The sequence below is a fragment of the Nicotiana tabacum genome, chromosome 11 (assembly GCF_000715075.1).
Source record: "Nicotiana tabacum cultivar K326 chromosome 11, ASM71507v2, whole genome shotgun sequence".
NCBI classification, from domain to species: Eukaryota; Viridiplantae; Streptophyta; class Magnoliopsida; order Solanales; family Solanaceae; genus Nicotiana; species Nicotiana tabacum.
The window spans coordinates 170,670,105-170,689,422 of record NC_134090.1 but is presented as its reverse complement, the minus strand read 5'-3'; the positions used below and the strand labels follow the sequence as shown (position 1 = coordinate 170,689,422).

General features: G+C 36.4%; 2 protein-coding genes across 2 annotated transcripts; both read right to left on the bottom strand.

The window, feature by feature from the left end:
* Window positions 1-225: 225 nt before the first annotated feature.
* On the bottom strand, window positions 226-8,736 carry LOC107832535 (uncharacterized). Its single transcript, XM_075225720.1, has 11 exons — window positions 8,516-8,736; window positions 6,976-7,063; window positions 5,318-5,611; window positions 4,823-4,981; window positions 3,412-3,552; window positions 3,239-3,295; window positions 2,769-2,907; window positions 1,843-1,947; window positions 1,572-1,762; window positions 937-978; window positions 226-855 (listed from the first exon to the last, which is right to left on the bottom strand). The coding sequence occupies exons 1-11, from the start codon at window positions 8,635-8,637 to the stop codon at window positions 691-693; spliced, it is 1,503 nt and encodes a 500-aa protein (XP_075081821.1). The 5' UTR covers window positions 8,638-8,736; the 3' UTR covers window positions 226-690.
* Window positions 8,737-9,481: 745 nt separating this feature from the next.
* Window positions 9,482-12,609, bottom strand: LOC107832545 (ferritin-2, chloroplastic). The gene is given in 8 exon segments (NM_001326280.1): window positions 9,482-9,833; window positions 9,925-9,988; window positions 10,104-10,169; window positions 10,358-10,419; window positions 10,782-10,869; window positions 11,012-11,072; window positions 11,169-11,252; window positions 12,298-12,609. Coding segments are annotated over 8 exon segments (780 nt in total). The 5' UTR covers window positions 12,600-12,609; the 3' UTR covers window positions 9,482-9,780.
* Window positions 12,610-19,318: the final 6,709 nt, after the last annotated feature.

Sequence of the window (19,318 nt, the reverse complement as noted above, 5' to 3'; positions counted from 1 at the left end):
ATATATATATATATATATATATATATATATATATATATATATATATATACACACACACACACACACACACACACAGTTTTGAGAGTTGCTATACATTGTCACTTTCCCTAGTAGTAAAAACCATCAATACTGACTCAGGAAATAGGAAGATTACCTTTTGGCTTAAGTGCCCTTGCCAAAGTTCTAAACTGATGGTAATATTGCTTCCTTAGGAGAGTAATCATGGGGTTGATAATTTCTAGTGGCTCATAAGCTCAAAGTGCAAATTAAAAGCGATAATATTACAAAGCATAGATTCAACTTTACTGACAAAAGATTGAAAAATAGCTTAACGACCTAGCTAGCCCTAATGTCTTTTTACTTGTTAAGGCAGTTGGAAACAAACTGTTTTTGTTCTATACATCCACAAAGTAATTCAATTTTCGGAGGATAAAGGGAAATCAAAGGACCTAAATGAATGGAGCATTACATTTTTGGATGTGAAAACTACAACTATAAACTATGTAATTGAATACATTCCATATAGGCTACCCTATGGTTAGACCAGTCACCAAAAAACTTGATTATACAGGACAGTTACCCTGGAAATTGTACCACACCAAGACACATGCTGGCCACTTGTTGAATCAGCTTATAAAACACACAGATCAAAGTTCCTCAATGCTTGAAATTGAGGCGTAATAGTTGTTGTTATAGCTCAACGTTCTGAGCGGGATTAACAGCATTTCTCAGGGAGAAAAACCAACTAAACATTTGTGATAACTTGCTGGGGGCAGAATTCTTCTCTTTTTGTTCCAAGTTTATGTTGCAAAGCGCATTGTAGTCATGTTTCAAGTGAGGAGCAACAATTCTTTCCTGGAGGAATGCATTGTAACGAGTAAGAGATGGCCAATGTCACAGTAAATTGAATCCTCTAGTGAAATGTAGAAGTTGTACCTTAAATACTTCAAATGGACAAGAATCTGAGCCATTGCAACCCTATGAGCAAAGAGAAATCGAAGCATCAAAAGCTTATAACAGATGAAAAGGGGAACATTTTGAAAGAGGCAAACACATAATATCATGAAAAATTGAGAGTGTAGAGACTTTGAAACCTCCAAAGGAATGAGCTCGAGTCACTTGTGGCACAGGTTGCTAGAGCTGACAAGTGACTCCTATATCATTCCGGATTAAATGCTTTGAGAAAAAAATGCATTATATTCGGAGTGAGTCTTCTAAGATTTCTTTAGAAACTATACAAAAAGAAAACAGGAAAATATATGCAGCCATGCTGTCTTGTGGCTCTGCCACATGCTTGTTCACTGGAAATACTGGTAAGATTTGTGGTCCTTCCCTGGGATTACTTCTCAAACAAAAAAATAAGTTGCAACTTCTGACGAGTTCACAAATTTGTAAGTTTTCTATTGACGAAATCTCATTTAAATTGTAAGACTGGACATCACAGCCAGTGAAACCTTTTTCAGGAGTTGAAAATGAACAATAAAGGGAAAAACTTGAAGGCTGGCTGATGTAGATCCCAAAACAAAGACCATGGATGTTCATGTTCACAAGAATGTGATCAGAAAACTTACTGGAACTGGAGTCGGACGTTCATTGTGCAGCACTTTCACAAAGTACTTGCTTGAGTTGTTTGACACGCAGCTGTAAAGGACTAGCATGTTATTTCCAGCAAAAGGTGTCACTATACTTCCCCGCCAGTTTCTCTTTGTAGGAGGCTTAGGAGGGAATTGCAACGTCTCCTCTCTTTGTATTAGTTCAAATTCTGCAACATTCAGTGCATCAAATTGATTAAGAAACCGGAGGCACAAGAAGCCTAAAACAATCCTATCGATAAACACTCACCAGATTCTTCAAGAAAGAGCCCAAGCAAGCATGAAAAAGGAAGTAGAGTTTCTGCATGAGCAAAACGTAGTCTTGCCTTTTCATAGCTCCCGGAAGCATATCCTTCTAAAGGAAGAGAATGCACATAAAACGAAGAACACCAGATATCAAACTTCCATCATTTAAAGGATTAGCTTCCATAAAGATATGTATAGGCAAAAAGATTTCTAGAGAGATGAATGCGGGCAATAAAGGAAGGTACTAGTTACTAACAAATAACAATACTAAGTAATTGGTATAATTAAACAATATAGTAATTTGGTTTAATAAAGGCTCCAGTTTCTAGCCTTATCCAACTATCCTCTAGTCAGTAGTTGAAGGGATAGCTCAATAACCCAGGCAATAGAGTCATGGAATAAGAACAGAATTGGTAAAGTTAACAGGTTATATGGGAAATATAACATATAATGAAGTTGACTTGGCCTTTCTTTAATAAGGAGAGAAATCCTTGGCCTCCTTTTAATTAGGAGAGATATAATCTCCCATCCTATATCTAGCGACTCTTGTAGATTGAGCACACAAGTTTTAGGGGGTTGGCTTCACTTTTTTCCTAATTATCTCTTCCTCTAAAATCTTGTTGCATGGGGAAGGTAAGAGAAATAAGCGGTCAATACCCTAAGGGGTCGTTTGGTACAATGGTAGGATTTCCCATGGGATTAGTTATCCCACCTTCTATATGGGATAACTAATCCCACCATTTTAGTATAAGAGTTATTCCGGGATTAGCTAATACCCCAAACCAAATATGGGATAAAGTTAATCCTAAACTTTATCCCGAGATTATTATTCTTATCTCATGTACCAAATGACCCCTAAAGCAAAGATCATCCAACCCAACCCTCCCCCCGGAAAAAGACAAGAAGATAATACTAATTCAATTACGTTACCTTCTTTAGCCTTGATTGCCTGTTCCATGGATTGAATTACATCCTCAAGTAGCGGGACTCCCATTCGGTAATTTAGTGAATTACCATAGCCCTTCAGTATGAACGACTCCAAATCATCCGCCCATTCCAACAAAGAAACCTAAGAAATGATACTTGTCAATAAGGATGGATGGAAACAACAAGGCTTCAACTTCCTATCCCAAGGAAGAGCTGGAGATACATTGTATAATAGAGAAATCTGCCTATAACAAGGGCTGACTACCTTTTAATCAAACATCAATCGAGTTAGCCTAATCACTCTTAAGGTCCCAACTTCCCCAGTTATGACCTAAGATAAACAAAGGAGAGCTCTACAACAGGAATGCAGAAATATAACTACCAAAATAGGAACCTACAAACCCCTCCTCCCTTTCTCTGCTGCTGATTAAGTCCAAGAGGAACCATGAAAAAAAAGGATTAACTTAAAGTACCTCAGACGGCCTGAATAGACTACAAGCTTGATTGGTGATGTTCAACAGGGAAGCTTCCTGTAGGAGTTGTCAATTAGAGACAAGTACCTATCCCCAGATCAAACAAATAAAAAAGAAAAAAGAAAAGGCAAAAGGTTTAGCACCACCGGAGCACTAATAATTGCAATACTAACCTGTTTGCAGAGAAACCATAAAGAAGATACATCCAGTTTAGTAAAATTAAGACCATATTGCCTCACTAGTGCATGAGTAATCTCATCTAATATAGGTCCTTTGAGCTTCTCTACAGTTGGCTTCTGACTTTTCCTAAAATCCTGCCACCAAAAAGAAATGACATGTAAATCAAACATTAGTGTGTACACATATGTCAAAAAGGAACCAAATCAAGAGTAGTACAAGTAGGTGCAGGAAAAGCAGAAAATGCAGGGAGGGAAAGATAGGATACTGGAGGGTGCAATTCAAGAAAATAGCGAATAATCAAGGCCTTTGATACTAAATACCTCATTGAATAGCTGAAATAGGATTTTGACACCTAATTCATAAATATTCCGCAAGGAGTTCCTTTTTCTTTTTTTGGTTCTGTTTCAATTTTTAAAAAAGGGGAAAATGCCCTAAGGACTTAGCACGTTTTCTATTAACACAGACAAGATTGCACTTTATTCTAGGCAAGAATCTCCTAGTGACTGCTAGTGATAAACTTTTTAAGTTCTTCTTATCATTCTCGATAACTAGCAACTCAAAATCTGGATAAGGGTCTTTTCTTGGATTCACGGTAATGAGGAAAAGGAAAATGTTTCCCATGATTCTTCATTAATACTCCTTCCAACCCATTTCTGTTGCCTCATTTAACTAGAGAAGAGACCCTACTGGAAATTAGTTAGGAGATACGTTCAAAAATAAGGTTTAGTAGGGAGTATGTTCAAAATAATGATTGGATGAGAGGAAGTGAGGCATTTAGTTGAAAAATGAATGTCTGATCAAAGTTCAAAGTTTCTAATGTTTTCCATTTTATGCACTGCTAATTGTAATTATAAAGAGATGGGAACTTTGTCAGTTAAGAAAGAGGTTAGTTCAATTGGGAAAAATTGAATTCCACTTTATGCGAGCAAACCCTTTTTAGTGCTGAATTTCAATAATGCCACGAGGCATATCAGAGTAATAAAGAACTTAAATTCTCTTGCGATATGTCAGCTCTCAGTGCATGATTTAATTGAATTTATATAAAGTATAGATGGTTGGAACTTGAATTACTAGTAACAATAGAAGTTATAATAGCCAGTGAACAATGACTTGGGATTCATACAGACTGATCATGGAAGCAGTTATCAACTACACCTTTTAAAGTCAGGAGAAGAAAAAAGATCAACCACGAAAATGGGCCTTTGAAGTCAGGTTCAAACAATTCTGAAAACGGAAACTGGAATATGTTGTATTTAGAGATGCTCAATGCACTAGTTTCCAGGTCAAATGTACTCACAATTATAAAATCAAGCCCCAACAAACAAGCAAAAACTTAAAAGAATTACCAATTGAATTTGAAGTTACCTACTAAAGACAGCCACCAAATAGAATTTGCAAGCATACCTTGTAGCTTTGACAACAATCATGAAATCTCAGAACTATATCACTTGCACGGCTTTCACTGGTAACAGCAAAAGCTCGATGAGCCCCGGGCCCAAGCTTCCCTTTTCCACTAAACAGCCCCATGCCAAATGCCACAGCGCTAGCTGATGCCCGAGGAACCTATAAATGTCGCTATCACAGTCAAGAGTTATTGCTACGCATGAGGTAGCAAGAAGTTGGGACAGAATCAGATGACTACCAGTTATAAGGAAGACAAGAATTCTAACAAGTTCTATAATCATTCAAATCAAAAAGAATCTTAAAGCAGAAGAATCCTTTGATGCATCACTTGATGAAGAAATGAACATGTGCTTTGGTGGATAAAGGAATAACTTGTGCAATTCTCAAAGCGTTGTGAGGCATTGCGTAATAAAACCACTCTAACAATAAGTGTGTTGACCCTTAAAGTGATGATTACTTGGCAGATTTAAAAAAGTAAATAACTGATTTGTCAACCTGGGTAGCCTTGATTGAATATATATCAGGGTGGTATTCATCACTAAACAGGTCTGGAAACTGTTCTCGGACTCTGATACCAAGCTGATATAACTCTTCTTCGCCCTCAGGGATCAACTCTCCACCCGTATGTTTTCCCTTCCAAGGAGAGCTCCATCCTGTTAACCAAGCAGGAATTTTATCCAAAGACTGCTTCTGTTCCTTAGCATCACGTACAAGGACTTCCAGTCGACCAGCCAAGGCTTCTAACTCCCTTATCCTCTTCTTGGTAGGAGCACGAGTGCCATGCCGTGCCTACCGAATAAGAAGTCACCCATTAAGATAAATCAATATAGAACTATCTCTTATGAACATAGCATTACTTGAGAGAAACCATCAAATATTTCCTTTTATATCAAGAACAATTTATATAAGGGAACCCCTAAATTCACATTGGTGCAAGTTTTACAAGCAAATAATGTCTACGTATTTTCCACTATAAAGCTCAAAAGGGAAAATGGAAGGCAGATAAAGTTCCAATAGTAATCGACATGGATGAGAAGAAGCTTGAACCTACATTTAGAATGAAACAGAACGGTAGGACAAGATACAGGACACTCAAAAATGGAGGACAATCCTGTTCAAATTTTTGAGTAGTCGTACAGATTAGTAGCTACTAATAAGTTAAATAAATCTTGAGCTATAATCATTTGGTGAATTAGATATGACTTTACTAGCAATCTAGTTTTATGGGATACCTTCTGCGACTTTCCTTCAGTATTATATACTTAGCATCTTCCAAATCTTAACAGAATTAAGATTTTCTGATTGCTTCACTCCCCAATAAGATGGCCAACCGGCTGAAGAGTTGGAGTGACAATCTTAGGAACTAAGGTTTGCATTCTAGCCAAAGCACTACTAGGTGATTTCTCCATTTTGTCTAAATCTTGGTTCCCGGTACCTATGTTGATGGAAGGTAACAGGAACCTAGTGGATTAGTCGAGAAGCGTGGATTAGTCGAGAAGCGCGCAAACCCATGAGCTAGCCCAAGCACCACAGTTATAAAAAATAAATAAGTAATAAGCAAAATATTGCTCCAACTTGTATTATTCAATGGTGCAGATAGACTTCCAATGGCGGACTAAACTTTTGTATTATTCAATAAAGTCGAGAAAATATCAAAATGTACTCTGAGGCCTAGAGTATAAAGACAAGGTGATATAGTATTGATGCACCCTAGGCACACATATCCACAATTTCCATGACTGTTCTTTCAGATTCAGAGGAATAATAAGGGTAATACTATTAAACACAGATTTCCTATTCAGCGCAGGCAATGAAAAGCTTCAGTATAGTTACATAAAAATCAATAACAGAAAATAACACAACTGAAAGAAAGCCACAAAGCAATGGTAAACTTGTCTCTTTGTGACCTATAGGTCATGGATTCAAGCCGTGGAATCATCCATCAATGCTTGCATCAGGGTAGGCTGCCTACATCACACGCCCTTTGGGGTACGGCCCCTTCCTCGGATCCTGCGCGAACGCAGGAAGCTTCATAAACGAAGCTGCGCTTTTCTTTAGAAGAACACAGCAAAACTTAAAATTTCTAAACCAATTCGCATTTGGCACCACAAGAAGGAAAGTTGACCAGTAGAAACACTAAAACAAAGACTCACCACAAGATTCAAATGAATCGGAGTACATTGATCTGGAATTTGGGAAGGTACAAAAGAATTGTCAGATATATCCTTCACAATATCGTATCTGCATGTGAAACCAAAGCGAAACCAATAAACAAGTAAATCAATAGTGTAATTCAACAATGGTATATGTTGAATGAATTATTTTCTTTTAAATTCTATGCCACTTATGTTACACAATCAAGTCGTCTAATAGGTTATTACAGGAACTCTATAATAAGATTGATTAGTAACCTGAAAAGAACATAGGTAACATGCTAAAACAAGTCAAATTACTTAACAATGTAATTAGTTTCCGCACAATCTATATAACTTGAATCATCGTCAAATATAAACAATTTATTAAGTTTAAGTTCTACGCACAAAGAATACAAAAAATATCACACAATCAGGTCGCTTATTAGTTAATTATTACTAGTTAATTACAGCTAAATCTCTTGATACCTTACAATTGGTAATTTGGTAAAAATGTTAAGTAACCTGCTATCACATGTTAAAATCTAATGATAATTTAAAAATGAAACACTATCAGTACATAGAACCTAAATCCATAATTATATTAGTTCACACTCATAACCACATAGTGGATATTAGGGATGGCAATTTGCGCCTAAACCATTCAACCCGCCCAAGGTTAGGCCGGCCATTGACCCGCCCAATTGTTTAACTCAGGTAGGGTGGCAAACGGGTGGGTTGGATCGGACATGGGCGGGTTGAAAACGGGTAATGCAAAAACGAATAAAATATTAGACCTGACTCATATTTATTACGGATAGAAAAAGGGTTAACCGGCGGATAATATGAATATATGAATATTCATATTATCCATGGCTTCTTAAATATAATCACTTTTGGGAGAATTCTTAGTCTCTCAAACTTGAAGAAGTCCAAATTTGAGTCTTTGCAAATGTAAAAGTTAAACTCATTGGTTATCCATTTTTTAAGCGTATAATATGATTCTTATCCATATTTGACCTATTTTTAAAAGTTCATTATTCAATAGTGGATAATATGGATGGATAACTATTTTTATTATCCATTTTTGCTACCACTAAACTCAATCTATCTTGACCCATCTAAAGTTGGGCTGGTTTTTAGCTCAAATTGATCATGAGTAACTTTGCTAAAATATCTTTAATTTTTTTTTTTTTTTGTTATGTTATTTATGACTATAATAAAAGAAAAAAAAATCTTATTTGATAATTAAATAATTCTTAAAAAAGAACAATACACTGATAAAGAGTTGGGGGCGTGTTAGATTATGACCCAAATTTTAGTCTATCTTGACTCAAGTAACTTTTGGGCAAGTTATTGACGCCTCCATTTATTGACTCGGTCCATTTTAATCCGCTCAATATCAGCCCAATCCGCCCATTTGACACCTCTACTGGAATAGTTGCCCGCAATTTTAAATCTTAAATTCATATAGCTCAAAATTAGAATACTTGCTGCATACATCGAATCACATTTCTCTTTAACAGTGTTAATATTCAAATTGAGAGGGAGAGAGAGAGACCTCGAAACAGTTGACAGATGTTGACGGACGTTGAAGGATTCATCAGCGCTTGTGTGTATCGCAATCGCTAGTAGAACTTGAAGCAGTAGTAGCAGAGCAATATTAATGGAGTTTTTCAACATTTGTTCTTTCTATTTGTTCGTGATTCCCTCGGTTTTTAGTAATTGTTTGCGCTTTATTTATAGTGGATTTTTCTTCGAGAAGAAGCTAAGTAGGTTCATGCTTTTCGAGAAGCGGCTCGAGATTTTATATGCCAATGGTCAACTCCAATTGGCCGTTAGATCAAGATGGACAGTAACTAATGGGGTCCACGGGTGATACAATTAGGAGCATGTATTGTTGACACGTGTCAAAATCCTTTCGTTTCTCCTCTTAGTTGGAACAGTTAAATATTCGCACCTCTTTTAATTTATTTATTAAAAATAAAAAGAGAGATAGGAAAAGAAATTATCTCCTTTGTGATACTCGGTAACGAGTTGTTATTTCAAAGCTACTTGGAAAATCTGACAGCTTCGTGTCTTTTTCTATTTCTTTTTAAATTACTATTATTTTTACTTTTTTTCGCCAAAGGTCTATTGAAAATAAATCTCTACCTGCATAAGATAATGGTAAAATCTGCGTACACAATAACCTCCCCAAACTCCACTTGTGAAATTACACTAGGTATGTTATTGTTGTTGTTGTCTATTATTTTTGCAGATATCGGGCCCGAAAGAAGAGGGTTGAGCTAATGTTGAGACTAACAAAATAGAAATTTTTTATAGAATTATATAGTGGTTTGATTCGCCAAGTTCGTACTACCATATGGTTTATAAAATGTTGTTGTTGTTGGAAATTCACTCACCTGAACGAGTGTTGACTCCTTCCTGCAATAATTTGCAGAAACACAGAAACAAACACTGGAAACAAAGCGACCCCTTCTCAAATACAATCATTTATTACTCCAGCTGAACCAACATCCTTCAAGAAACAAAACTGGTAATTTCTCTTTACATTTGACGTCTCTGGTACACCTTTGATTTCAAGCTACAACTAGCAATCATGATAGGAAGATTAAACTGATTCAAATGCCAGCAATACTAAAAAGAGTAATAGTAGCACAGATAAGTAAATCTATTTGGTCTATATGTACACAACTCCGGGACTTTCTGCTACTAAGACACTCCATATATCATAGACAACGCTAATACAAACATATACCCAAAACGACATCCTCCAAAAGGGCAGAGCACACATGGAAAGTTGGAGTAAGACTATCTTCTCCATCATGCAACAACTTCCTCCTCTTGCAGGAGCATTTGATCAAAGTGCCAAACACCTAAATTATAGCCGAAGAGGATGAAAAGTTAATAAACAGATATGGAAACTGCAATTAATGACAAGCTATTCACAAGGGAGAGCGATCCTACCATGTCCTTTGCCCACTCTTCTCAGCTGAGCCACATATTCCGAGATCATCTTGATTGCTTCCACCTAATAAGCAGAACATTTCTTAAATCAGTATCATTGATACTCCATCTGCATTTAGTATTTAAAGCTCAAGAACTCCGTTAAACAAATAGTATTTTTCCAGTTCAGGAACCCAGACCTGTTCTCGTAAGTACTCGCTTTCAACAAAATCAGCCAACTGCACATCATTGTTTCGTGTGGCTACCTGTTTTTAAAGGTTACATCAGCCAAAATGCATAAATGACATATTCTAAAGCCACAATGTAAAAAATAATTCTTTCTGGTTTTTTATTTTGTAATTTTGGTATCGGGAACCAACACAATGGTTGCCAATTCCAAAATTGATCCAAATGAATAAGGATACAACAAAACAAGAATAGTAGAAGAACTCACAGCGTGCAAGTTTAAAAGCTTTTGATTTGTCAACTTCGCCAAAGAAAGTGCAAGCTCCATCGCTAAAGAATAAATTCAACAAAGCATGTGGTAAGGAACTGAAAGCTCAATCTGCTATTTTCAGAATGCAACAACAAAAGAACTTCAATATTTCTAAATTCACAAAATTCCAAGGAAGGGGATATAGTAGTTATTAGGCATTTGAGCTTACGAGGCCATAAAAATAAAAGAAGCACTCAGTTCTCTGTAAATTATGCAAGACACATGCTGGCCTCTGCCAAATAATTAATTTTCCCTCTGATGAGCAGAGAGCATTTTGAGCAACTCGCAAAATCTAGACAACCATATCTACTAGCACCATGAGTAGATTTAAGTCTAACTACAAAAATAGGATTACAACATAAGAGAACAGAAACAAACTTACCATATAACGCATCGCCCTTCTCAGCATGATCAAACTCAGATAGTGGCATCAAAATCGACTGTAGCTTCACCTTCCCACCACGTTTGTTCTACACCATAAAACACATAAAGTTAGAACCAACTCAATTAACATATGAAACTGGCTGCTAAGATTTAGCCGCTCCACAGCCCCCAAAAGAGAAAAAGAAAAAGAGTTAAACAAAATTTTCATTATAGCAAAACGTCAAACACCTGATACTCCATCAATTTCTCAGCGTGGCCTCTTTCCTCTTCACTTGATTCTTTGAAAAACCTAAGTCAACAAAACAATAACCTAAAATCACATACTACCACTTAAAAAAATCATATAAACACACATCAAATTCGAGAAAATCTTTGAAAATATTACCTGGCAAGTCCCTTTAGAGCAACATTATCTCTGTCGAAATAGGCATACATCCCATGATAGACATATGAAACATTGTATTCCACGCTGCAATCACATAAAATTGTAAAATAATCCCATTAATAGATACTCTAGAAAACAAACCATAATAATTTTTGAAATGTAAGAAAACAACAAAATTCCCTCCATTTGGACCTCTTTCATTTCACTATTCAATACTCCGGGTCAAATGGTTTTATGGTCCATTACAAATTTATTTTTAGTTTTATGACCCCAAGTTTTTCTTAAACATGGCAGATTTGCTTTTATACATGAGAGATCTATCATTTACATGAACAGATCTAAAAAAGACAATTACTTAATTTCAACATTGTAAAAAAGACATGAAGGCCCATTTCCTCCAATAGTCCCTCCCTTTCATTTTATGTGATGTAGTTTTGACGTGCTATTTGTACATAATTGTTCCACTGTAAATCATTTTATTAAAGATAAAATCAGCGACAAACCAATATTTTCAGTAAGGGGAGTTGAAATTTAAAGAAATAAATACACAAAGAAGCCAAAAGGGATTCAAACTATCTAGCTACACTGTATTTTTTTATGTAACTCTAATACGGGATAAAATAGTAAGTTTAACGTTAAATAATTTCTAAATATAATAGTTTATCATTTTATTGGGGCAGAGAGTAAAAATTAAAGTGCATCATATTAATTGGGACAACGGAGGAAGTAAGAGCCCGTTTGGACATAAGAAATTTTTCCCTTTTTTCGAATTTTATTTACTTTTCTCCGAAATTTGTTCATACAATTTCCAATTTCACTTTAAGATGCATTTTGTAATTTTTTCGAAAATTTAAAAAACTCTAAAAAGCTGTTTTTCAAAATTTTCCTCAGATTACTCACAAAACTTCAAAACAAACCAATTTCACTTTAAAATTATGTTCAAACACAACTCTAATTCAAATACCATTTTAGCTTGAAAATATTTTTCACTTTTTTTTGGAATTTTACAATTCTTGTGTCCAAACGCCCACTTATATTTTCAAAAAATAATTTAAAAATTAAACATCCAAAAGGGGATTTGGGGGGGGGGGGAGGGAGGGTTGAAACTAAGGGATGTTCAAAAACGTACTTGATTTGTTCATTAACAGCAGCTTCACATTGATCAGAGTATTTATGTCTAGCAAGAGAAACTTGAGGAACAGTAGGTACAAGCATAAGCTCTTTTTTCACCTCTTCAAAAGGCTCAAACACAACTCCTGTTAAAGGCTTGGTGTTCGAACCCTTTGAAGCACATACAACTAATAATCCATTTCTACTTTTTGTAGAAAAATTCTTCAGAACAAATCCCTGTGAAGAAGTTGATAACATGGGACTTAGATTTTCACCATGGCTATTCAACAAGGTGAAAGCTGGAGCTAATTTTAGAAGCATGACGATGTATATGGAGAACTTGTGGAAAGAAAATGACGGTGTAAAAAGAGAAAGATGAGCAAATGGATAATACTCCACTCCTTCCGTTTTTTCCTTTTTAGAGGGTGTTTGGCTAAATCAAACTTACTTAAAAGTATATTTTTGGCTTATCTACGCGTTTATTAAACGCCCAAAATACTTATAAGCACTTTGCTTATAAATTAAAATTAGTCATAAATCATAAGTTAAAGCCCGTTTGGATTAGTTGATTGTAAATAGCTGATAAGCTTGAAGTGCTGAAAAGTTTTTTAAGTGTTGAAACTGATTTTTAAAATAAGCATTTACGTGTTTGGATAGAAGTGTTGAAACTGATAATAAGTAGTTGATGTGTTTGATTAAAAAGTGCTAGTATGCTAATCTTTTATTAAAATTACTAAAATATCCTTGATTTTTTTCCAGAAGATTATAAATTAAAATTTTCTTTGTAATTAACAAATGAATATGGAATGAAAAGAAGGTCAAGAAATTTATTTTGGTAAAAGCATTTTGTGAATTAGAAAATATTATTAAGGATAAACTAGTAAAAGTGTTGGTCAAATTAAAAGTGTTCATAAGCTGAAAAGCCATAAGTTGGGGTGATCAGCTTATGACTTATGGTTGATCTTAGCTTATAAGCACTTTGGGTATTTACCAAACGTGTAGACAAGCCAAAAGGTGCTTATAAGCCAGTTTAAAGCTTAGCCAAACACCGCTGATAAGCAGTAGGTGCTGAAATGCACTTTTAAGTGCTGAAACTGATTTAAAAAATAAGCAGTTACCTGATTGGATAGAAGTGCTGAAATTAATAATAAGTAGCTGAAGAACTGGGTATACAAAGAGTTTTGTTTTAAAAAGAAGTATTTTAGGGATATAATAGTAAATATTTTGGTCAAACTTAAAGTGCTTATAAGCTGAAATTTGATAAGTTGGGGGTGACCAACTTCCGGCTTATTTTTGGCTTATAAGCACTTAACTTATAAGCACTTTTAATTTTACCAAACGCGTAAATAAGCCAAAAAGTGCTTATAAGCTTAGTCAAACACCCTCTTAGTCACTCTCAACTTATGATTTTTCAGCTTATGAGCAATTTTTTGTTTGACCGAGACTTTTACTAGTTTATCCTTAATAAGTATTTTTTAATTCACAAAATCTTTTTTTCCAAAATAAATTTCTTAACTTTTTCCTTCATTCTATATTCGTTATTCATCATTTTCTTTATAAAGAAATTTTTTAATTTATAATTTTTTGTAAAGTTTTTAAGGGTATTTTAGTCATTTAAATAGTAGAACAACTTATCAATATTTTTCTACCAAATATATCTAATACTTATTATCAGTTTCAACATGTCTATCCAAATGCGTAAATGCTTATTTAAAAATTAGTTTCAGCACTTAAAATATTTTTCATCACTTCAAGCTTATCAACTCTTTATAATCAGCCAATCCAAACGGGCTCTTAGCCCGTCCCGAAAGAATATTATGTTTATATTTTAAAATGATTTAATTCAAAAATATCTCCTTTAAATTACCAAAAAAAAAATGTCTCCTCTACTTTTTATATGATGAATTGCAACTACATAAATATTAAGTTTTATTTTAGAACCAAAAGCCCTTTTTTTTCTTTCTTAAACTCCAGTATAGATGAAAAACTAAAGTTGACGAGCATTGGATGGATGACACGTGGATGGAGAGGATTTAGTGGTGCACAGGAGCTGGACATGCCTACTAGTCTGATGGGGAAACTCAAGAGAAAAAGAGTAGTTTTGATTGGGAACCGATTTTGAAAAGAATTTGTTTCTAAATATAGGATACTTGTTTTATATGCTCAATAATAAAAAGAGGATAAAATCAGACTTTGCGATCTAATTATCAAAAGTCCAAAACAAAGAATTATCGCATGTTTTCTAATTCTATATTTGAATGACAGTCGTGGCATTCTTCAAATTAGGAGCAGTACTTTATACAAAGAGGTATATTGCTTGTAAATTCTTCAATAAAACAAGCTATTACTCTTCTTTCCAAAAATGCCAGGTCCATTGTATACGGTTAAAACCGGGTTTACCCGATTTTACTATTTGATCGAGGCTAGGGAATTGCATTGAAGGTTGGCCTCGCAACGGACCAGACCAAGGTACAAGGAAAAGGCACCGAGTTCGAGGACCGAGGCACTTATCAAAGATCGAAGCCAGTAGCGATCGAGATCAAAGGAAACAGACATCGAGCAAAGCACAATAACAGAAAGGCTAGGTATCCGTGACTGGCCGGAGATCATGGCGTAAATCTCGAAATAGATCAAATCAAGGGCGGTTATTTAGTTAATCATGGGATTTACTTCCGTAATCAGAATTGTACCATGAATAGGATTCATCTACTATATAAAGAGGGTCCTAATTATCTTGTAACCATCTTACATTCACACATATCAAAGCAATACAATACTTTCTGGTTTATATTCTTGTTCATCAGTTTGCTTCTTAACTATTTTGGGCACCGATCAGTTCGAGGGCACCTAAGCTCAAGGGTTGAATCACGTTTCAAGACTGGTTTGCTTTATCTCATTGTTAATTTTTACTGCTAATTTTTACGTTTATCAATTGGTATTAGGTAAAATCACGCGTCCTTAAAACTACATTATAAGTTTAATTGTTATCCAATTTTATGGTAAACAGTTTGGCCCCCATTGTGGGGCTAAGGATAATAGTGATTGCCTAGTATTAATCCTCATAACACACTACTTTACGCTTGTTCTCGTAAGTGTCTTTAATTTCAGGAATCAACATGTCAAACTCTTAGGCAACGCCCACTCACACAGACACCGGCCTTGGTCTTCATGGCTAGAACGAGAACATAGTCGCCCCGGAAAATGGAGTACCTCCAGTCAATCCCGATGGACCATCGGCTATAGATCTAGTCGATGTTAGTTCTCGTGTTGCCATCCATGGAAATTTAGGCGCCGACCCCGAAAATAACGTCCATAGAGGCAGCCGATCAGAATGCACAAAATGGTGAAGAAGGAAGGATTAGCCTTCAAATGATATTTGAAATGTTGCAGACTCAGCAAGATGCGATAGCGCAACTCTAAAATCAGAATCGAGCATCAAGCAGAATTGAGCTCGATACATCACATGAAGTTATTCATAGAGTCGAACATGTACCGGATAAATCAAACGATAATGGATCGGGAATTGACCCTGCTATCATGAAGATGCTCGAGGAGCTCACTAAACGGATCGAATCGGGAGAACAGAAAATCGAAGCTAATGACAAAAAGATAGAAATGTACAATTCACGGGTTGATCAAATACCGGGGGCACCCCCGATTCTAAAAGGTTTGGATTTGAAGAAGTTTGTGCAGAATCCTTTCCCTCCAAGTGCGGCTCCGAAGCCCATTCCAAAGAAGTTCCGCATGTCATAAATTCCAAAATACAATGGAACCACTGATCCTAATGAGCATGTCACTTCTTATACATGCACAATAAAAGGAAATGACTTAGAAGATGATAAAATTGAATATGTTCTGTTGAAGAAGAATGGAGAAACTTTATCGAATGGGGCAATGATATGGTACCACAATTTGCCGCCCAATTCCATCAATTCCATCGCCATACTTACTGATCGTTCGTAAAGGCACACGCCGGAGCAATAAAGGTCGCGACTAGAAAGTCGGACCTCTTCAAAGTGAGACAAACTGACCATGAAATGCTAAGGGAATTCGTATTTCGGTTCCAGATGGAACGCATGGACCTAGCCCGCGCTGACCGATGATTGGGCTATCCAAGCCTTCACTCAAGGTTTGAACGAGCAAAGTTCGATAGTATCACGACAACTAAAGTAGAATTTGAATATCCAGATATGAGCTGGACCGATGTACATAATCGATACCAGTCAAAAAGTAGGGTCGAGGATGATCAGTTAGGAGCCCTTTCCGGTTTTGTCTACCCAAAAATTCGACGACAGAGTTCAAAGGGATATTGACAGAGCCCCTGTCAAACAGATATCGGTACCAACCATACATCGCAAATCGTAGAAACAACGGACCGAGACGTAATCCCATTAGCGAATGATCGAAGGAATTATTGAGGAAAAAGCTCCCGAGGGTTCATGAGTAACAGTGGATTTGATAAACATGTCAAGCCTAAATAAGCGCCACGGTTATCGGAATACAACTTCAGCATCGATGTATCGCGTATTGTACAGCCATTGGACGAATCACAGATACTAGGTGGCCCAGACCCCTACAGACCGATCCAGCTCAAAGAAACCCTAATCAAATATTCAAATACCATGGAATCCATGGTCACAGAACCAAAGACCGCAGACAATTAAGGGAAGAGGTAGCTCGTTTATTCAACGAGGGCCACCCTCGAGAGTTCCTGAGTGACCGAGCTAATAATCACTTTAGAGACAAGGATGCAAACAAGAAAACGAACAAGAGGAACCACATCACGTGATTCATATGATCGTTGGTGGGGTCGATATTCCTCAAGGCCCGATATTTAAACGCACCAAGGTGACAATTACAAGGGAGAAGCTTACCCGGGACTACTTACCAAAAGATACCTTGTCTTTCAATAATGAGGATGCATAAGGGATCGAACAACCTCACAACGACGCGCTGGTAATATCTACCCTTATGAATAAAGTTCAAGTTAAACGTGTGTTGATTGATCCAGGTAGCTCGGCAAACATTATTAGATCGAGGGTCGTAGAGCAACTCGGCCTTCAGGATCAAATCGTGCCTGCAACTCGAGTACTCAACGGCTTCAACATGGAAAGTGAAACCACCAAAGGGGAAATCATTTTGCTAGTAAATATGGTCGTGACTCTCCAAGAAACAAAGTTCCATGTAATCAAAGGTGACATGAGATACAACGCGCTGCTCGGAAGACCTTGGATTCATAATATGAGGGCAGTACCTTCAACTCTTCATCAAGTCTTAAAATTCCCAACATTATAAGGAGTCAAAACGGTGTACGGCGAGCAATCTGCTGCCAAAGAGATGTTTGCAATCGACGAAGTAGTACCAGTATCAACACTTTCATCAGCAAAGGGATCAGAGCCAAAGGAAAATAGGAAGTCAAATAGCAACCATAGGTACCGGCCTCGGCCCTATCGGAGGAGCAGGAGATCTTCGAGAATGAAGATTTTATGATACCTCGAACCTTCATGACCCCCAGTGATTCTGATGCAACAAAGTCAACGGTTGAGGAGCTGGAACAAATCATACTAATCGAGCATCTTCCCGATCGAAAGGTATACCTGGGCATGGGGTTAATTCCCGTGCTAAGGAAAAAACTCATTCAATTCCTTTTAAATAAAATGGATTGTTTTGCTTGGTCCCACCTGGATATGACAGGAATCTCACCGGAGATCACAACACATCAATAGAGCCTGGACCGAAAGTTCAGATTGGTAAAATAGAAGAGAAGGCCCCAGTCTAAGGTAAAACATGCATTAATCAAGGACGAGGTAACCAAACCTCTCAAAATAGGATCCATTTGGAAAGTAAAATATCCCAAATGGTTTGCAAACGTAGTTGTAGGCCCTAGAAAGAGGAACAAACTTAGAATGTGCATAGAATATAAGAATTTAAACAAAGCATATCCCAAAGACTCTTTTCCTCTACCGAATATCGATCGCATGATCGATGCTACGGCCGGCCACGAGATCCTTAGTTTTCTCGACGCTTACTCCGGGTACAATCAAATTCAAATGAACCCAAAAGATTAGGAAAGGACTTCATTCGTTACTAAGTATAGTACCTATTGTTATAATGTAATGTCATTTGGGCTAAAAAAATACTGGTGCTACTTACCAACGCCTAATGAATCGAGTGTTTGAAGAACAAATAGGTAAATCAATAAAGGTATATATTGATGATATGCTAGTTAAGTTTTTGCATGCAGAGGACCATTTAGCACATTTGTAGGAGACTTTCAACATATTGAGAAAATACAATATGAAGCTCAATCTTGAAAATGTGCATTCGGGGTCGGTTCGGGCAAGTTCCTCGGCTTTATGGTGTCAAACCAGGGGATCAAGATCAACCCCGATAAAATCAAGGCAATCAAAGACATCACAATCATGGACAATGTTAAGGTCGTACAAAGATTAATAGGGCGGATAGCCGCCTTAGGCCAGTTTATCTCGAGGTTTTCAGATCGAAGTCACATGTTCTTCTCATTGCTCAAAAAGAAGAACAATGAAATGTGTAAAAATTTAGTATTAGTGTCCCCATCATTAACCACTGGTCCTAGATTTTAATTTCCAGAATTCCGCTTCCTGGTTGAGGATTAGATTGAAATTCGTAATAAGAGCATTTTCTAAATTATAATGGAAAGAATTTTTTCGGGTCGGGTCTATACATTGAAGACCTTATAGTCTAGATAAGAGTTTTTTTAAAATAAAAAACATTACCAAAGTTATTTATGTTCCAATGAGTAACTGATTCCGTGAAATATTATAAGCTAGCATTATAATTTGTTTGATTTTAACCATGCATCAGTTACAATACAAAAAATATCTGGATGTTGTAACCACATGGTTTCAAATTTGAATTTAAAATTTGTTTTTTGGAAAGGTTTTGTAAGGGTGAATAGTAATGGATAGTGATCTGAATGGGTCCGGGGTAGGGATACTGTATCTGGAAAACTTACCTTGGTAAGCGTTGAAGATTGTGATTGCATAGGTTCATCCTAAGGC